General features: G+C 36.6%; 1 protein-coding gene and 1 pseudogene across 1 annotated transcript; both read left to right on the top strand.

The window, feature by feature from the left end:
* The first annotated feature begins 627 nt into the window (after positions 1 to 627).
* LOC122678472 (olfactory receptor 10A7) lies at positions 628 to 1,578 on the top strand. The gene has a single exon (XM_043879066.1). The coding sequence runs from the start codon at positions 628 to 630 to the stop codon at positions 1,576 to 1,578; it is 951 nt and encodes a 316-aa protein (XP_043735001.1).
* A 9,901-nt stretch (positions 1,579 to 11,479) lies between these two features.
* Positions 11,480 to 12,412, top strand: LOC122678456 (annotated as a pseudogene).
* Positions 12,413 to 18,439: the final 6,027 nt, after the last annotated feature.

Here is an 18,439-nt window from a genome sequence, read left to right as displayed (position 1 = left end):
AACTTATATGTGTATATATGTATAGATATGTGTGTGTATGTATACTGGATGGAGTAGTGTATTGTATAAAATGCACTCCATTTGGTAGAAATATATCATTTACAATCTAAGATTAAAAAAGTCAAACTAGCCCAATTTTTATCTTTTTGCCTCTTGAATACCTCTTGGATATATTTTTAAAAATTATTAAATGATTCTACCATACATTGATATGACTCAGCAAAAACCACTACAATATTGTAATTAACCTCCAACTAATATAAATAAATGAAAAAAATTATTAAGTGACTCTATTTTAGTTATTAGCTGCCTAAACTCTTTGTACTTCATCCTGAAAAATAACATGCCTCTGATGGAGAACATGAGCTGCAGACCATCATCACTGGTGAGAGACAGACTGCACCTAGGTGACAAGCAATTAGTGGTACTCATGCAAGTTATTTCTTTGCTCTGATTTGATCTTATTGTAGATATTCTGTTTCAGAGAAATAGAGTGGTAAGACAATTGAGAACAAAGATACATTTATGGATTTTATTATTATATTTGATATTATATATACATTTAAAGAATATTATTTGATCCTTTGACACATATACTTTGATTATTAGAGAGAAACTAGTCTAAGAATGACCTGTGAAAATCACACCCAAGTGACTGAATTTATTCTTCGTGGTTTTACAAATAGCCCTGAGATGCAAGTTTCCCTCTTTGTTTTGTTCCTGGTCGTCTATACAGTCACTTTGTTGGGTAACTTCCTTATTGTCACAGTTACCAGTATGGATCCTGCTCTTCAAACACCCATGTACTTCTTTCTCAGGAACTTGTCACTTCTTGAAGTTTGCTTCACCTTGGTCATGGTGCCAAAGATGTTGGTAGATCTAGTATCCCCAAGGAAAAGCATCTCTTTTGTAGGCTGTGGTACCCAGATGTACTTCTTTTTCTTCTTTGGCAGCTCCGAATGTTTCCTCCTCTCTGTGATGGCTTATGACCGCTTTGTGGCCATCTGTGATCCTCTCCGCTATTCAGTCATAATGGATAGGTCCCTGTGTTTGTGGATGGCTGTGGGTTCTTGGATGTCGGGTGTTCCCGTGTCTTTGCTACAGACAGCTTGGCTGATGGCCCATCCTTTCTGTGGACCAAGCACCATAGACCACTTCTTTTGTGATGGTCCCCCAGTGTTGAAACTAGTCACCGAGGATACAACCATGTATGAAATGCAAGCACTCGCCTCCACACTACTATTTATTATGTTTCCCTTTTCCCTCATTTTGTTCTCCTACACTCGCATTATTAAAACCATTCTGATGATGCCGTCTGCTACCGGTCGCCAGAAGGCATTCTCCACTTGTTCATCTCACCTCATTGTGGTATCCCTTTTCTATGGAACAGCCAGCTTGACCTACCTACGGCCCAAATCCAACCAGTCTCCTGAGAGCAAGAAGCTAGTGTCATTGTCCTACACTGTCATCACACCGATGTTAAACCCCATCATCTACAGCCTAAGGAACAATGAAGTGAAGGGGGCAGTCAAGAGAACGATCACTCGAAAAGTCTTGCAGAAGTTAGATGTGCTTTGAATTCAATCATGTCAAGTTTTTCTAGACAAAGTAGAAGCACCAGCACCCATGAACAAAAGCTTTGAAATAGTGGAAGATTTGCTCTTACTTTGTCAGGGTCACCTACTCTGATGGGTGAATCTCAGTGTCTCAGTCAGAGTCCCAGCTCAGACTGGGATAACTGAGTTCCTTTATGAAGGGATTATTCACAAATTGTGGAGCAGCTCATATGATGGAAATTCCGTGTCTCTTGACCTGAAAGGCAGAGAGAAGAGGTATTAACTGGAGCTTTAGAGAATGCCAAAACTCTAAGAAAAAGCTCCTCATTGGAAGCTTTTTTCTTTAGTAGAGAAAGGCAACCATCTCAGCCTAATTCTGCTCTGACTCTCTTACATCTACTGCTGGTATCTTTTCTTGATCAAACCAATTTGAGACAGGGGGCAAGAGTGTCCATTGGTGCAATAAAATGGACAGCCTTCTGGAGCACAGATCAGGATGGAAAAAGTTATGAAGGGTAAATGAAAATATCTGCCACAAACCACTGCATATTCTGCATTTAATGTGATGCAAAGACTATCATGTAATGTGTTTTAAGTGAATTTTTATAAGATAATGAAAGGTAGAGATTTGTAGTTGCCAAAAATTCATGGTGCAAATTCTTTATAAGTGTGGTGGGTTTAAATGAGGTTACTTTAAAAAATTACCTTAGTTTTAATATTTGTTAACATGCTTCTGGACTTCTTTGATCATTGGCTAATCTGCTATTAACTTGGATTAATCAGCTATTTGTTGTTGTTGTTGTTGAGTTGTTGTGTCTGACTCCTTGTGACCTCATGAATCCAGGCCTCCCTGTCCTTCACTGTATTCCAGGAGTTGCTCAGATCATGTCCATTGAGCTGGTGACACTGTCTAATGGTCTCATCCTCTGCTGCTCCCTTCTCATTGTGCCTTCATTCTTCCCCAGCATCAGGATCTTTTCCAACGAGTCAGCTCTTCATATCATAGCCAAAGTATTGGAGCTTCAGCTTCAGCATCAGTCCTTCCAATGAATATTCAGGATTGATTTCCTTTAGGATTGACTGGTTTGATCTCCTTGGAGTCTAAGGGACTCTCAAGAGTTCTCCAGCACCACAATCAGCTATTAGAATTTAAACAACAATCTTTGCTTGACAATATTGTAAGCGAAAAAATGTAAAGTTAGTAATAGCTAACATGATTTTTCAAGTCACTGCCTTTAACAAATGCACTTGCAACAACCCAAGAGATAGATTTTCTTTTGCATTTATTTTTTGTAAAAGAAAAATTAGGATCAGAAAATTAATTTGAAAAGGCAAAGAGTTATGCTGAGGTAGTCCCAAGAATTTGAATTCATACTCTTTTGAATTTGAAATCCAATATCTTAACCTCTTAAAAGTCTCTAGTCACATTTTCATCATGATAAAGTCCCCACTTACATGGTAATTTGGCCTTTCAGGCATGAAAGCACCTTGAAATAGCATAGAGAAACAAAACAAATAATTTGATTTTTCAAAAATCTCATATTTCCACTAGCATAAGGATATATTGACTTTGAATATGCAATTTATATATAATGATATCAGTTGCTCTAAGTCTTTGTTAGCCAGTTTTTTTTTTTTAATTTTACAATTTTTTCTTTAAGCAGTAATGACTCTCAATCATTCTTTGTCAATTTTCAATAAAATTTAAAAGTCCTCTCAAATTTCCAACTTCTGTTGACTATTTTAGTTTAATTGTGATTCCCTAAAGTTTGTGTCCATTAAATGTAAAGGGAATTTGGGGCAGGAATCATCAGTTCCTTTAAATATTTCTCTTTCAGTGGCCTTTTAATTTCTTAAGCCTAACTCAAATATTTTAAAATTCATGTTACTAAGTTCAGTGACCCTCTGGCAAGACTCTATTGCAGTGGTTTCCTACTAGCTTTATGTGACTCAGAAGTAAATTGTGAGATTGCTAAATCTATTGAGTAGTGCAAGTGTATGCATTTAATAAACTAGCATAATCAAATATAGAGAAGAATAAAATAAGCAATATATGAAAAGAACTTATGAGAGCACCTGATACATGGTAAACACTATCTGGTTGTTTGATAATATTATTGTTGCTGCTGCTGCTGCTGCTAAGTCACTTCAGTCTTGTCCAACTCTGTGCGACCCCATGGACAGCAGCCCATCAGGCTCTGCCATCCCTGGGATTCTCCAGGCAAGAACACTGGAGTAGGTAGCCATTTCCTTCTCCAATGCATGAAAGTGAAAAGTGAAAGTGAAGTCATGTCAGACTCAGCGACTAACAGAAAATATGGGGTGGACCCCACATATTATAGGGTATGTTTTGGTTATGCTCCCTTCTGATTGAAATGCAACTTAATTTCTTTTATAAGATGAAAGCAAAAATGTTCATAAATCATATACCTATTACATATTCTGTGTGATTGATAGTCTACAAGTTTTTACAGAGAATTTATAATTATTATGTTTCAAATAGTTTTATTAAAATTGATAAAATTCTCTTAACTGCAAGATCTTCATGGAGATGTTTTAAAAAAACCTTTTCAGCCTCAATTTACAAGTTGATTTACCAACTGAGCCACCAGGGAAGACTGTGAAAACTATAACATGTGTTTTATTTTATTTTTTTTATTAGTTGGAGGCTAATTACTTCACAACATTTCAGTGGGTTTTGTCATACATTGATATGAATCAGCCATAGATTTACACGTATTCCCCATCCCGATCCCCCCTCCCAACATGTGTTTTAGAAATAGAAATAACATGGATTTAAAAGTCTATTGTAGACAGGAGCCCTTTGGACCATAGATTATAGTTGACTTTAATATTTCAAATGTATTTCAGTCATTTTTTCTTAGATATCACTATAAGTGACTAACATGTTCTTTAAAATAACTCTTTAAAATATCCATAGAGTAAGGAATCAAATTGTAAACAATAAGGTAATTTATGTATTAGCAACGAGAACTATACAAGTTCCTAAAGAGGCGAATATCTGTTAAAATATAGCAATCTCTAGGTGTGTCTGTTATATGACTTCAGCTATTATGTGATATTTTATGCAGGGAAAAATACTTCCTCATGGTTAAAATTCTGCTAATATGCCTTTCTTTGGTTGTCAACCTCAAAAAAAAAAAAAAAGCACTGCTATTGCCACTTTAATCATCTTTATTGTGTACTTTTGCTAAGATTCACAAAAGGGAAATAAGAATCAATCATGGAAATAGAGTTCATTTGACTTGGACTGATAGTTTAAATTTTACTGAAAATTGTTATTTTCCTGTTTCTGTTTCACAAGTAGATGGTTGAGAATAAATTCTTGAGATAAATCAAGAATTTATCCTCTTTACAATGTTGAATCCCTACCTAAAAGTTTTAATGTAATTTTTCTTCCAAAATTTCTTTTTGAAGCATATATTCCTAAAGTTTTTGTAACTACTGTGATGAATACTAAACAATTTCCTAGAGTGTAGCTAATTAATTTTTCCCACTTTTGGGGATCTTCTGAAATTTATGTTCCTATATCCTATGACAGACCTTTGTTGAGGCTATAGTTTTTCCAGTAGTCATGTATGGATGTGAGAGTTGGACTATAAAGAAAGCTGAGTGCCAAAGAATTAATGCTTTTGAACTGTGATGTTGGAGAAGACTCTTGAGAGTCCCTTGGACTGAAAGGAGATCCAACCAGTCCATCCTAAAGGAGCTCAGTCCTGGGTGTTCATTGGAAGGACTGATGTTGAAGCTGAAACTCCAATACTTTGGCCACCTGATGCAAAGAGCTGACTCATTTGAAAAGACCCTGATGCTGGGAAAGATTGAGGGCAGGAGGAGAAGGGGATGACAGAGGATGAGATGGTTGGATGGCATCACCAACTTGATGGACATGGCTTTGGGTAGACTCCAGGAGTTGGTGATGGACAGGGAGGCCTAGTGTGCTGCGGTTCATGGGGTCGCAAAGAATTGGACAGGGCTGAGTGACTGAACTGAACTGAACTGATGTCCTATGACTACTCTGTTGTAGTTCAGACCATTTCATCACCTGATCATTATGCACAGCAAAATGTGCTATCAGCTTGTACTTGGCTCCTGGGAACTGGATTACTAAATTAATCTTTTGATAGTTTGAGCACATATCATAATTGCTTTGATAGTATTTGGGTATCCAATTTTTCCTGTAGTCTTGGGTTGGCCAAACATTTCATTCAGATTTTTCTATTGGATGTAACATCACAAAAATACAGACATATCCAGCCAAAATTTCAGAATCAATTATTTTGGAACTCTGGACACAAACAAATGCTTACAACAATGAAGCAAGAGTTGAATAAAGAAAAATAAACTGAAAACCATAGGAGAGGTTTGCAGCATTTTTATTTTCCCTTATCCAGCCCCCTCGCAGGGTTTGTATTGGTCCTGATGGTGGCAACCCTGTGTTCACTGTGTGGGACCTTGTTTACTAAGTCCATGTAAAGTAGACCTTATTCTCACTTTCTGCATTTTATGATTTTAATAGCTTAATTAATGTGTGGCTTGCTGTGATTTTCCTTATTCTAAATAACATTCATGTATGTTTCTAATTCCATATTTATAAATTTCGCACTCATAATTTTGTCATCGCTGCCTTAAAGAATGGCACTCTAATATTAGAAACTTCAAATACCCCACAAACATGCAACTACACTTGGAAGGAGGAGAAAGGTAAAAGTGTTCTTCGTGTATATAGGAAACAGGCATTTCAATACAAAAGTTGTGCATCGAACCTAGAAACAATCAATACTGACATGGCTGGGAGCAAAAAGTGTTCCAGAACAGATGATGCTGAGGAAAGAGAAAATGAAGATGAAACTTTGCCTAATATATTTGTTATTTTTGAGGATATAGCTGTACTTCTAGATTCTAGCCTGAGTTGGGAATACTGAAAATTATGTAAATACTTATGCAAATATTTTAATGGAAATTGATCCCTGTGCATACAAAATATTGTTAAATAGAGAAAACGCATGTAGACAAAGATGTTGCTCAGCTTGAAAAATAATTTCATTGTCAAAATAGTGTAAATTAAGATAAAACTGATGATCATTATAAAAGTATGAAAAATATAATAAAAATGAGAAATATTAATAGAAATGATTTTGTGGTGGTGATTTAGTCTCTAAGTTGTGTCAGATTACTTGCAACCCCATAGACTGTAGCCCACCAGGCTCCTCTGTCCATGGGATTACCCAGGCAAGAACACTGGGAAGTCTCCTCTGTCTCCTGCATTGCAAGTAGATTATTTACCCACTGAGCCATTGGGGAAGGCAATAAGAGTACTGGAATGGGTTTCCATTTCCTTCTCCAGAGCATGTTCCCAACCCAGGGGAGGAGTAAAGGATATAAGAAAATAAATAACTAATTTTTCCTACTAGAAATCCAACAGCCTAAACTGAAAATGTTATTAAGAGATAGTAATATATATCAAAGGGGGCAAAAACTAACACTCGAAGTCTCCGGAGAACAAGAGTTAACAATAGGTGAGGGTTGAAGCAGGAGGCTTAGTTCCAGAATTTTTCACTTTTTGAACTTTGCTTATGTATATCTTTAATTTTTTTAAAAAAACCTATTTCATTAAAGTAGTACTTCAGGTTGAAAAAATAACACAATGATTAAACCACTTTTAAAATATCTTTAAAATTTTATTTATTTATTTGGCTGTACCAAGTCTTAGTTATGGCACGTGGGATCTTTTATTTTTGTTGCAGCATGTGAACTTTTTTTTTTTTTTGGAAGCATGGGTCATTACCGAGTATTGAGTAGAATTCCCTGTGCCATCTCCTCTAAATTCCCCCCATTCTTACTGCCTAGATTTCCTGTTGCTATGCTTGGTCATATTATTTCTTGTTCTGTTCTATCTTCGTCAAAATTTTAGAATAAACTTCATCAGCTCTCCTATCAAAATAATTCAATTTTTAATTCATCACATATATTTATTCAGTTACTACTTAGTACCTAGATTTCCTGTTGCTATGCTTGGTCATATTATTTCTTGTTCTGTTCTATCTTCGTCAAAATTTTAGAATAAACTTCATCAGCTCTCCTATCAAATCAATTTTTAACTCATCACATATATTTATTCAGTTACTACTTAGTACCAGGGTTATTCCAGATCCTAAAATTATATGGATGAAAAATATAATAGACAAGATTCTGCTATGATGCAACTGGAATTTTGTAGGAGAACCAGATTTTAAAAGTGAAGAAATGATATGCAGAAATAAATATTGACAGAATTATAAATAATAAAAGTCTTTACATAAAATCCATCAGAAGAGAAACGTCTCCTCACAAATGGTTACCTCGCAAATTGACTTTTTAATGGAGATATACTGGGTTGGCCAAAAAGTTCATTCAGAATGAACTTTTTGGCCAACCCAAGATAATCTGAGGTCTGGAGTTTGGTGATGGAGTGAGAGCGGAGATAGGGAGAGAGGTGACAAAGAGTTCGAGAATGAAATGTAATAAGAAAAGAGTGGAAAAGCATGAAGATAGGACAGGAAGTGAGGACAGGAAGTTATACCAAGGATTCTTTGCTGGCCCCTGGTACCTTGCCATTCAATTAGGTTTCAGGACATAATTTTAGCAAAGATATGGGATAATATGAATTAAATTTTAGAGAACATATTTTTATCTTTTCTGTAGAAAATGGATTGGATGAGGGAAGGAAGCAAAGATTATTTAGAAGTCTCCTACAGGTTATTATTAAGACTGGATGGAAGATAATTATTTATTGGATTAGAATAGTGGCAGTTGTAGCAGACACTGTCTTCTAAATACAGAATGTTTCCTGCTGGACTGAAAATAGATAGGTGCCTTTCACTTTTCTTTTTTTTTTTAATGTATATTTGTCATGGACAGGTAGGGTAACTTAGTAATTTTTTTTTTAATTCCTATGGCTTGCAGCTTATGAAAGTGAAAAGTGAAAGTGTAGTCTCTCAGTCATGTCCAACTGTTTGCAACCCCGTGGGCTGTAGCCCATCAGGCTCCTCTGTCCATGGGATTCTCCAGGCAAGACTACTGGAGTGGGTTGCCATTCCCTTCTCCAGGAGATCTTCCCAACCCAGGGACTGAACCCTTGTCTTCCACATTGCAGGTAAATTCTTTACCATCTGAGCCACCAGGGAAGCCCTCTTACAGCTTAGAGCTGCCTCAAAAAAAAAAAAAAAGTTTTTATCATATTCTATACGGAGCTTATGAATTATAATTTCTCCATTCAATCATTTTTCATATAGTCTTAACATCTTGTGCAGTATTCTCCAGGGAGAAATTTCCTTTAAAATTAAATCAGTTAATCCTCTTGAGACACATGACATACTGCTTAAAAAAGGATGACACCTATAATCTTAAAACTACAAAATAAGCAACTGGGCTTTCCATGTAAGACTGAACCATTTCAAAATAAAAAGGAGCCTGAAATCTCCTTTTATTCATTTTTTTCTAAACGACCTTAAAAAAAGAAAAAGAACTATTTGTTTTGTTCTAATCTTGAAAAATATGCTCCAAGTTACATAAAACATAAATTGGAGAATATTTCCTATCTTAAAAAAAAATGAGAAGAAATGAAACTAATGAGTTTCTTACTGTGACAAAATCCTTGAATTTACACATTTGAGTGTGTATTACTGAAGCTAACGTTGTTTGCATGAAAATGCAAAATAAAAGTATGGGTTAAGGCAAAATATAAAAACATGATGGATAGGCAACATTAGAAATTGCCTCTATCCTGAAACTCATGTCAAAAGAAGAAAGTCAAGAATGAAATTGCTACTAAAGACATTAAGGTTTGGGGGAAAAGTCTGTTTTTGTTTTAATTATAATAACTTTATTGCATGAAACTGGAAGAAATATTCGATCCCTGTTTATCAGTTGAAATACGATGGCATGCAGTTAGAAATATTTTTCTTTCACAAAGTAAACATTAAATTGACTGCTTTAAAACTTACACTGAAGGAATCAATTGTTCTATTGTAATAAGAAATCTTTGAACCTTTCATTTCCTAGAAGCTGGCTTTCAATAGACATCCTTCTCAGCATCAAACAATCTCAGAAATGCTCTTTATTAAATGAATGTTTTGTTTACCTCAGATAATCATGAATGCATATTCCTCTAGTACATAGAGTCAGTGTGAATAACGTGGAATATGACACTGGACTGAACATGGGAAATTATTTTTTTATTTATCAAGCAGTAATATTGAATTTAATAGAATTTGAGCCTTTCAAGAACTGTCTAATTTTAATATTACAAGAGAATCTCTTATTTTGTACCTGTAAATTGTCAAAGCAGCTACAGAAGCCCTTGGGACTACGTGATTAGTAGTCAGTTGTGACCGACTCTTTGCAACCCCATGGTCTGTAGCCCACCAGGCTCCTCTGTCCATGGGGATTCTCCAGGCAAGAATACTGGAGTGAGTGGGTTGCCATGCCCTCCTCCAGGGGATCTTCCCAAACCAGAGATTGAACCCAGCTCTCCTGCATTGCAGGCAGATTCTTTACCAGCTGAGCTACCAGGGAAGTCTCCCTATCACTGTAATAGTGCTTAAAAACAACGACTATTTTACTTTTATCCAGCAAGAATTTATTTGAGGAATTAGGAAGAAAATAATGTTGCCAAGTAGTTCAGAATACTTGTTTAGAATGTTGTAATTTAAGGTTAGGGTAATGTGTGTGCCTAGTTGCTTAGCTGTGTCAGTTCTTTGTGACTCCATGGACTGTAGCCTGCCAGGCTCCTCTGTAATGGGATTCTCCAGGAAGGATACTGGAGTGGGTTGCCACTTCCTTCTCCAGAAGATCTCCCTGACCTAGACATAAAACCTTGAAGAAGATGAAAAAATAAGAAAACAAGATGGTTAACAGAGTTTCAAATTGTCATGTATTGAACCAGAGAGAAATGAGGTTAGAGGTGAATAAGTAAGAAGTGGCTGCCATGGTGACAGGGGGAGACACATGGAGCGGCGATGCACCAGGCGTGTCTAGATCACCTTTTACTGTTTTAACACCTTACTCTAGAACCCTGCTCATTCCTGCAGATATTTAGTAAAGTGTGCTATGTAACACTCCATGCAGGATGATATACTACTGAATATCGGAAAAAAGAGCACAACCAGAGTGAGTAAGATGAAAGTAAATTCAAATCTTCAGGAAAAGTGGGAAAAGCAGAACTAAAAGTGGTCATGACGATTTAAATATTGAAGTTTATAGAAGTTTGCTAAAAGTAATTCCCACTCTATATAGGGTAGGGATATTTAGGTCAAGTTTTGTTAATTTTTAAAGGCAGTTACCTCAGGGGAAATCTGACTTCCAGAATTATGAAGTTTACTTAAACTGTAATAAACACAAAAAGAGACGTTTGGCAGAGTAGAATTAATCATCATTCTGTAAAATAAAGATAATGACACTTAACCTTTCTTAAGAAAATAGCTTTCTGAAAAAAAGAAAAAAGAAAATAGCTTTCTGAAGATCTTTGGAGGCTCCGTGCAGCTTTAGAATCTGTGACCCAAGAAGATAGTTTCATTACTTTGTATTTTCATCAGTATAAACATAAATCATTCTTTTAATAAAGAAGAAGAAAGTTATGTGAATAATTTAATGTATACTAAATAGATTGGAAACTTTGAAAATACAAACAATACAAGTTAAATACTATTTTTTCTCTTTGTTTCTATTTTTATATGACTATCATTGTACTGTGTTTTCCTTTGGGAACACATGAATTTATGACACTTGAGGAAACAAAAAAAAAAACCTCATGGATTGCACTCGGTGAAATTTTGAATAAAAATTATATGAGCAAATTTTTATAGGCTATTATTCCTTTTTGATTCTTCTTTCCTTCTTTTTTTTTTAAATAGAAGTCAGTGATGAGAAACCACACAACAGTAACAACCTTTATTCTTCTTGGACTAAGCAATGATCCACAATTACAGGTGTTTATTTTTTTCTCCTTTTTTTCGCTTACTTGTTGAGCATCACTGGAAATCTAATCATCATCACCCTTACTCTGCTAGATTCACACCTCAAGACACCCATGTATTTCTTTCTTCGAAATTTCTCATTTTTAGAAATCTCATTCACAACCATCTGCATCCCCAAATTTCTTGTCAGTATGGCAACAGGTGATAAGACCATTTCTTACAACAATTTTACAGCACAGCTATTTTTACTATTCTCTTGGGTGCAACCAAATTTTTTCTTCTGGCTGCCATGTCCTATGACCACTACGTGGCCATCTGCAAACCCCTGCATTACATGACCATCATGAGTGACAGAGTGTGAAATTTACAGGTCTTTGCATCATGGTTGGCTGGTTTCATAATAATCTTTCCACCACTCCTCGTGGGTCTCCAGCTTGATTTCTGTGCAGCCAACACTGTAGATCACTTCTTCTGTGATGTATCTCCTATATTACAACTCTCTTGCACAGACACAGATAAAGTAGAAATAATGATGCTTCTCTCGGCCATTTTAACTCTCCTGGTTACTCTGGTGTTAGTGATTCTCTCCTACATAAACATTATTGGAACTATTCTGAAGATGCCTTCTCCAAAGAGGAGGAAAGCCTTTTCTACATGTTCTTCTCACATGGTGGTTGTGTCCATTTCTTATGGAAGCTGCATCTTCATGTATGTGAAACCCTCTGCCAAGCAAAGAGTGTCTTTAAATAAAGCGATACCTCGCTCAGTACTTCTGTTGCCCCCATGATGAATCCTTTTATTTATACACTGAGAAACAGACAAGTGAAATATGCTTTTAAGCTCATGATCAAAAAGATTGAGGTTTTCTCAATGAAGTGAACAACATTAGTGACATTCCTGAGTTTATAAGTAAAATAAATCAAGAAATGTGGAGTGTGTTTACATCTCTTCTATGTTTGTATTCTACATAAAATTATTATCTTACATGACTTACAATGTTCATTGTGACTTTCCTAAAAATCCCAGTCTAACAGCTATTTGTAAGGCCTCCTCAGACAGCCATTTTGCTTTTTTGCATTTCTTTTCCATGGGGATGGTCTTAATCCCTGTCTCCTGTACAATGTCATGAACCTCCGTCCATAGTTCATCAGGCACTCTGTCTATCAGATCTAGTCCCTTCAATCTATTTCTCACTTCACTGTATAATCATAAGGGATTTGATTTAGGTCATACCTGAATGGTCTAGTGGTTTTCCCCACTTTCTTCAGTTTAAGTCTGAATTGGGCAATAAGGAGTTCATGATCTGAGCCACAGTCAGCTGCCGGTCTTGTTTTTGCTGATTGTTTTGCTGATTGCATCTTTGACTGCAAAGAATATAATCAATCTGATTTCGGTGTTGACCATCTGGTGATGTCCATGTGTAGAGTCTTCTCTTGTGTTGTTGGAAGAGGGTGTTTGCTATGACCAGTGCATTCTCTTGGCAAAACTCTATTAGCCTTTGCCCTGCTTCATTCTGTACTCTAAGGCCAAATTTGCCTGTTACTCCAGGTGCCTCTTGACACTAGTCTCCTGTAATGAAAAGAACATCCTTTTTGGGTGTTAGTTCTAAAAGGTCTTGTAGGTCTTCACAGAACCGTTCAACTTCAGCTTCTTCACCATTACTGTTTGGGGCATAGGCTTGGATTACCGTGATATTGAATGGTTTGCCTTGGAAATGAACAGAGATTATTCTGTCTTTTTTGAGATTGCATCCAAGTACTGCATTTCGGACTCTTGTTGACCATGATGGCTACTCCATTTCTTCTAGGGATTCCTGCACACAGTAGAATGGTCATCTGAGTTAAGCTCACCCATTCCAGTCCATCTTAGTTCGCTGATTCCTAGAATGTCAACATTCACTCTTGCCATCTCCTGTTTGACCACTTCCAATTTGCCTTGATTCGTGGACCTAACATTCCAGGTTCCTATGCAATATTGCTCTTTACAGCATCGGACCTTGCTTCTATCACCAGACACATCCACACCTGGGCATTGTTTTTGCCTTGGCTCCATCCCTTCATTCTTTCTGGAGTTATTTCTCCACTGATCTCCAGTACCATACTAGGCACCTACTGACCTGGCGAGTTCCTCTTTCAGTATCCTATCATTTTGCCTTTTCATACTGTTCATGGGTTTCTCAAGGCAGGAATGCTGAAGCGGTTTGCCATTCCCTTCTCCAGTGGGCCACATTCTGTCAGACCTCTGCACCTCTTCTTTTAGCTGTGAAAAGAAGAAAAGCAAAAAGCAACGGAGAAAAGGAAAGATATTCCCATCTGAATGTAGAGTTCCAAAGAATAGCAAGGACAAATAAGAAAGCCTTCCTCAGTGATCAATTCAAAGAAATAGAGGAAAACAACAGAATGGGAAAGACTAGAGATGTCTTCAGGAAAATTATAGATAGCAAGGGAACATTTCATGCAAAGATGGGTTTAATAAAGGATAAAAATGGTATGGACCTAACAGAAGCAGAAGATATTAAGAAGAGGTGGCAAGAATACACAGAAGAACTGTACAAAAAAGATCTTCACGACCCAGATAATCACGATGGTGTGATCACTCACCTAGAGCCAGACATCCTGGAATGTGAAGTCAAGTGGGCCTTAGAAAGCATCACTAGGAACAAAGTTAGTGGAGGTGATGGAATTCCAGTTGAGCTATTTCAAATCCTGAAAGATGGTGCTGTGAAAGTGCTGCACGCAATATGCCAGCAAATTTGGAAAACTCAGCAGTGGCCACAGGACTGGAAAATGTCAGTTTTCATTCCAATCCCAAAGAAAGACAAAGCCAAAGAATGCTTGAACTACTGCACAATTGCACTCATCTCACACGCTAGTAAAGTAATGCTCAAAATTCTCCAAGCCAGGCTTCAACAGTGCATGAACTGTGAACTTCCAGATGTTCAAGACAGATTTAGAAAAGGCAGAGGACCCAGAGATCAAATCGCCAACATCCACTGGACCATTGAAAAATCAGGAGAGTTCCAGAAAAGCATTTACTTCTGCTTTATTGACTATGCCAAAGCCTTTGACTGTGTGGATCACAACAAACTCTGGAATATTCCTCAAGAGATGGGAATACCAGACCACCTGACCTGCCTCTTGAGAAATCTGTATGCAGGTCAGGAAGCAACAGTTAAAACTGGACATGGAACAACAGATTGTTTCCAAATAGGGAAAGGAGCACATCAAGGCTGTATTGTCACCCTGCTTATTTAACTTATATGCAGAGTATGTCATGAGAAACGCTGGGCTGGAAGAAGCACAAGCTGGAATCAAGATTGCTGGGAGAAATATCAATAACCTCAGGTATGCAGTTGACACCGCCCTTATGGCAGAAAATGAAGAGGAACTAAAAAGCCTCTTGATGAAAGTGAAAGAGGAGAGTGAAAAAGTTGGTTTAAAGCTCAACATTCAGAAAACTAAGATCATGGCATCTGGTCCCATCACTTTGTGGCCAATAGATGGGAAAACAGTGGAAACAGTGTCAGACTTTATTTTTTGGGGCTCCAAAATCACTGCAGATGGTGACTGCAGCCATGAAATTAAAAGACACTTACTCCTTGGAAGGAAAGTTATAACCAACCTGGATAGCATATTAAAAAGCAGAGACATTACTTTGCCAACAAAGGTCTGTCTAGTCAAGGCTATGGTTTTTCCAGTGGTCATGTATGGATGTGAGAGTTGGACTGTGAAGAAAGCTGAGTGTCGAACAATTGATGGTTTTGAACTGTGGTGTTGGAGAAGACTCTTGAGAGTCCCTTGGACTGCAAGGAGATCCAACCAGTCCATCCTAAAGGAGATCAGTCCTGGGTGTTCATTGGAAGGACTGATGCTGAAGCTGAAAGTCCAATACTTTGGCCACCTCATGCGGTGGGTTGACTCATTGGAAAAGACCCTGATGCTGGGAGGGATTGGGGTAGGAGGAGAAGGGGACAACAGAGGATGAGATGGCTGGATGGCATCACCGACCTGATGGACATGATTTTGAGTAAACTCCCGCAGTTGGTGATGGACAGGGAGGTGTGCTGCGATTCATGAGGTCACAAGGAGTCAGACACGACTGAGCGACTGAACTGGACTGAATTGTTAATAATTATGCATTTAGCCTAAGATACAATGTTTTCTATAACAAGCCATGTTCTCCATCTAATATTCTTACTCTTTATTACTAATTAAAATAAAATAATATTTTCTCTTTCTCCTTCCAAATATTTATCTATATATCTGGGATTTCTAAGCATGAATGTGTGGAAGGACAATCATATATTAGGGAAATTATACTTAATTCTTTGGAAATACTTTAAAAGCAGTTATATCTATACATATATTAAATTATTTAGTGCCTAGAGAGAACACTTTATAATATACAATTTTGCTGTCCTTTGGGAAATGATGTTCATGAATCTCATCCTCCTGAGAATTCTCCATCATCTTTAGATATTTTCCTTCAGGGCACAGAAGCATAAACACTACATGTGGTCAAGAGTTAATTAATTTGTATGGCATTCTGGGTAGTACATAGAAAAGTATTCAGTATATAATGGGGACTTTAAAGTAGTAGCCTAAAAACTGTGTTAAAAGTTCTATTCAAATTGTTTCAAACTTTACAGTATATGTAACAAACTATAATCATAGATTATGAAGTGGAGTGAAATCCATTTGGAGAGGAATGAAATATCAGTACACTATTCAGCATGATGACAAAAACTAAATATTGAGGCAAAGATATTTCACATGAATGAATATGTACATATGTCTTCTGTAAAGAAAATGTTGGATTTTTAAATGTTTTTGGCAGAATGATTTAGGACTCAACATATGAAAAGAATCGGTATGTCTTAAAATGTAAAGATAATATTTTCTTTTATACACATATGTGTGTATATATATATATATACACATTAGTTCTCTTTTACCTTATTTTTGTTAACCTTTTAAATTTTGATTTAGGGGAAAACAGTGAAAGAAGTGTAATGCAACATAACAAAAATTTAGTCTTGAAATTCTTTATTTTTTTTTTGTAATTTAGCTGGTATTCACAATATCTAACACAGCTAACCCTAACTGTGTTCATAGGCCTTCTTTCTAATGGTTTGTAATGTAAATTTTTTATAGTCTCTGTTGGGGAATCGTTGGTGTGATATGATTGGTGAAGCTGGACAAAGGAATGATGTAACATGATAAAATTCTTATAAGATTATTTAGATATATGCATTCTACAATCATTGCCATGATGATAAATTGTGTAAATGAGAAAAAAAATTATAACAGATTGCTGCACAATTTTCTGAATGTTCAAAGAAAGTCCAAGAAAAATGTCATCTCTTTTCATTCATAAATTTCTATATATTAATATGTATGGTTTTGATATATGAATTTGAGCAAATATACTATATTCTGCTTGTTTTACCACTAATGTTTTACTACTAAGAGGACAACTTTAGGGAGAACACATTTTCAATTAATCTTCATGTCCACTTTTACTGGCTGTGCAAGCCTGAATAATCTGTCTCATCAATATATGCCAATGAGGGGAATAGTTGTAAATAGACAATATTTCTTTAATTGCACATTACCCAGACACATAATATCCTTACAATAGGGACATATGTGTCTCTTAATATTTGTGTCACCCTATTAAGTGATTCATTATGTATTGAAATTTACCACGTAATCATCTTTTTTTAGACTACATTTCTCTCAAAATTGTTCATGTTTTCAGTCTGTATTTTAGATAGAGAACAAAAAGGTAAGTATAAGAAATACTTATACCAGATGGAGAAGAGCAGATGGACAGAAATTTCATTCATAAAATTTTCCTCCTTTAATATCTACATATTTTAACCTTACTTTAATTTTTCCTTCAAACTCACTAACCGATCCCTGAAAAATCTTTCTTACCTCTCTTGATTTACATAGAGCTTTACCATTATGTTTATATTTCTCTTCTTTTAACTTCCTCCACTTCATACAATCTCATGATGTCATATTTATATTTCTCTCTTTGCTTCTGTATCCCTTATCCTTATTTTTCACTTTATTCTACCACTTCCATTCTCAGAATCTTAACCGGCAGAGGAAAGCCGCAGTTTCTCAATACACATATTGACTTTACGGACTGTACTTGCAGATTTTGTTTTAGCATACAAAATGGGAAGGATAGGTTATATCAGAGACTAAGGAGATGGAAATATTATAAAGAACAAAAAATAAGACTTTTTTTAAAAATTCTATTTATTTAGCTAGTTATTTTTGGCTGAGCTTCCCGGGTGACTTAGAGAGTAATGCGGGAGACCTGGGTTGGATCGCTGGGTTGGGAAGACCCCTGGAGAAAGAAATGACAACCCACTCCAGTATTCTTGCCTGGAGAATTCCATGGTCAGAGGAACCTGGCAGCCAGTCCATGGGGTCGCAAAGAGTCGGACACAACTGAGCGACTGACACATACACATTTTTGGCCACTCTGGGTCTTCGTTGCTGTGCGGGCTTTCTCCGGTTCCTGGGAGTGTGGTCTACTCTGCACAGTTGTAGGGTTTGGGCTTTTCACTGGAGTGGCTTCTCTCTGCAGAGCACAGGCGCGAGAGTGCAGGGTCGGCAGTTGTCATGCAGGGGCCTACTTGCTGTGCAGCATACGAGATTCTCTTGAACCAGGAGTCGAGCTGGTGTCCGCTTCATTGCAAGGCGAACTCTCAACCACTGGACCACCAGGGAAACCTAAGAACAGAAGTAAGACTATTTCCAATGCCCCATATTAATTTGTATGAAATCGGATAAGGTTAGCTATGAAGATAAATGAGTCTAAAATCAGGCATTTGAGTTTGGTTAATTGAGTAAAATGGAAAAGATGTACTAGCTCTGTTTATTGAGG

The sequence above is a fragment of the Cervus elaphus genome, chromosome 3, assembly GCF_910594005.1.
Source record: "Cervus elaphus chromosome 3, mCerEla1.1, whole genome shotgun sequence".
Classification (NCBI taxonomy): Eukaryota; Metazoa; Chordata; class Mammalia; order Artiodactyla; family Cervidae; genus Cervus; species Cervus elaphus.
Note: the sequence above shows the minus strand (reverse complement) of the source record. Positions and strands in the feature narration are given on the sequence as shown.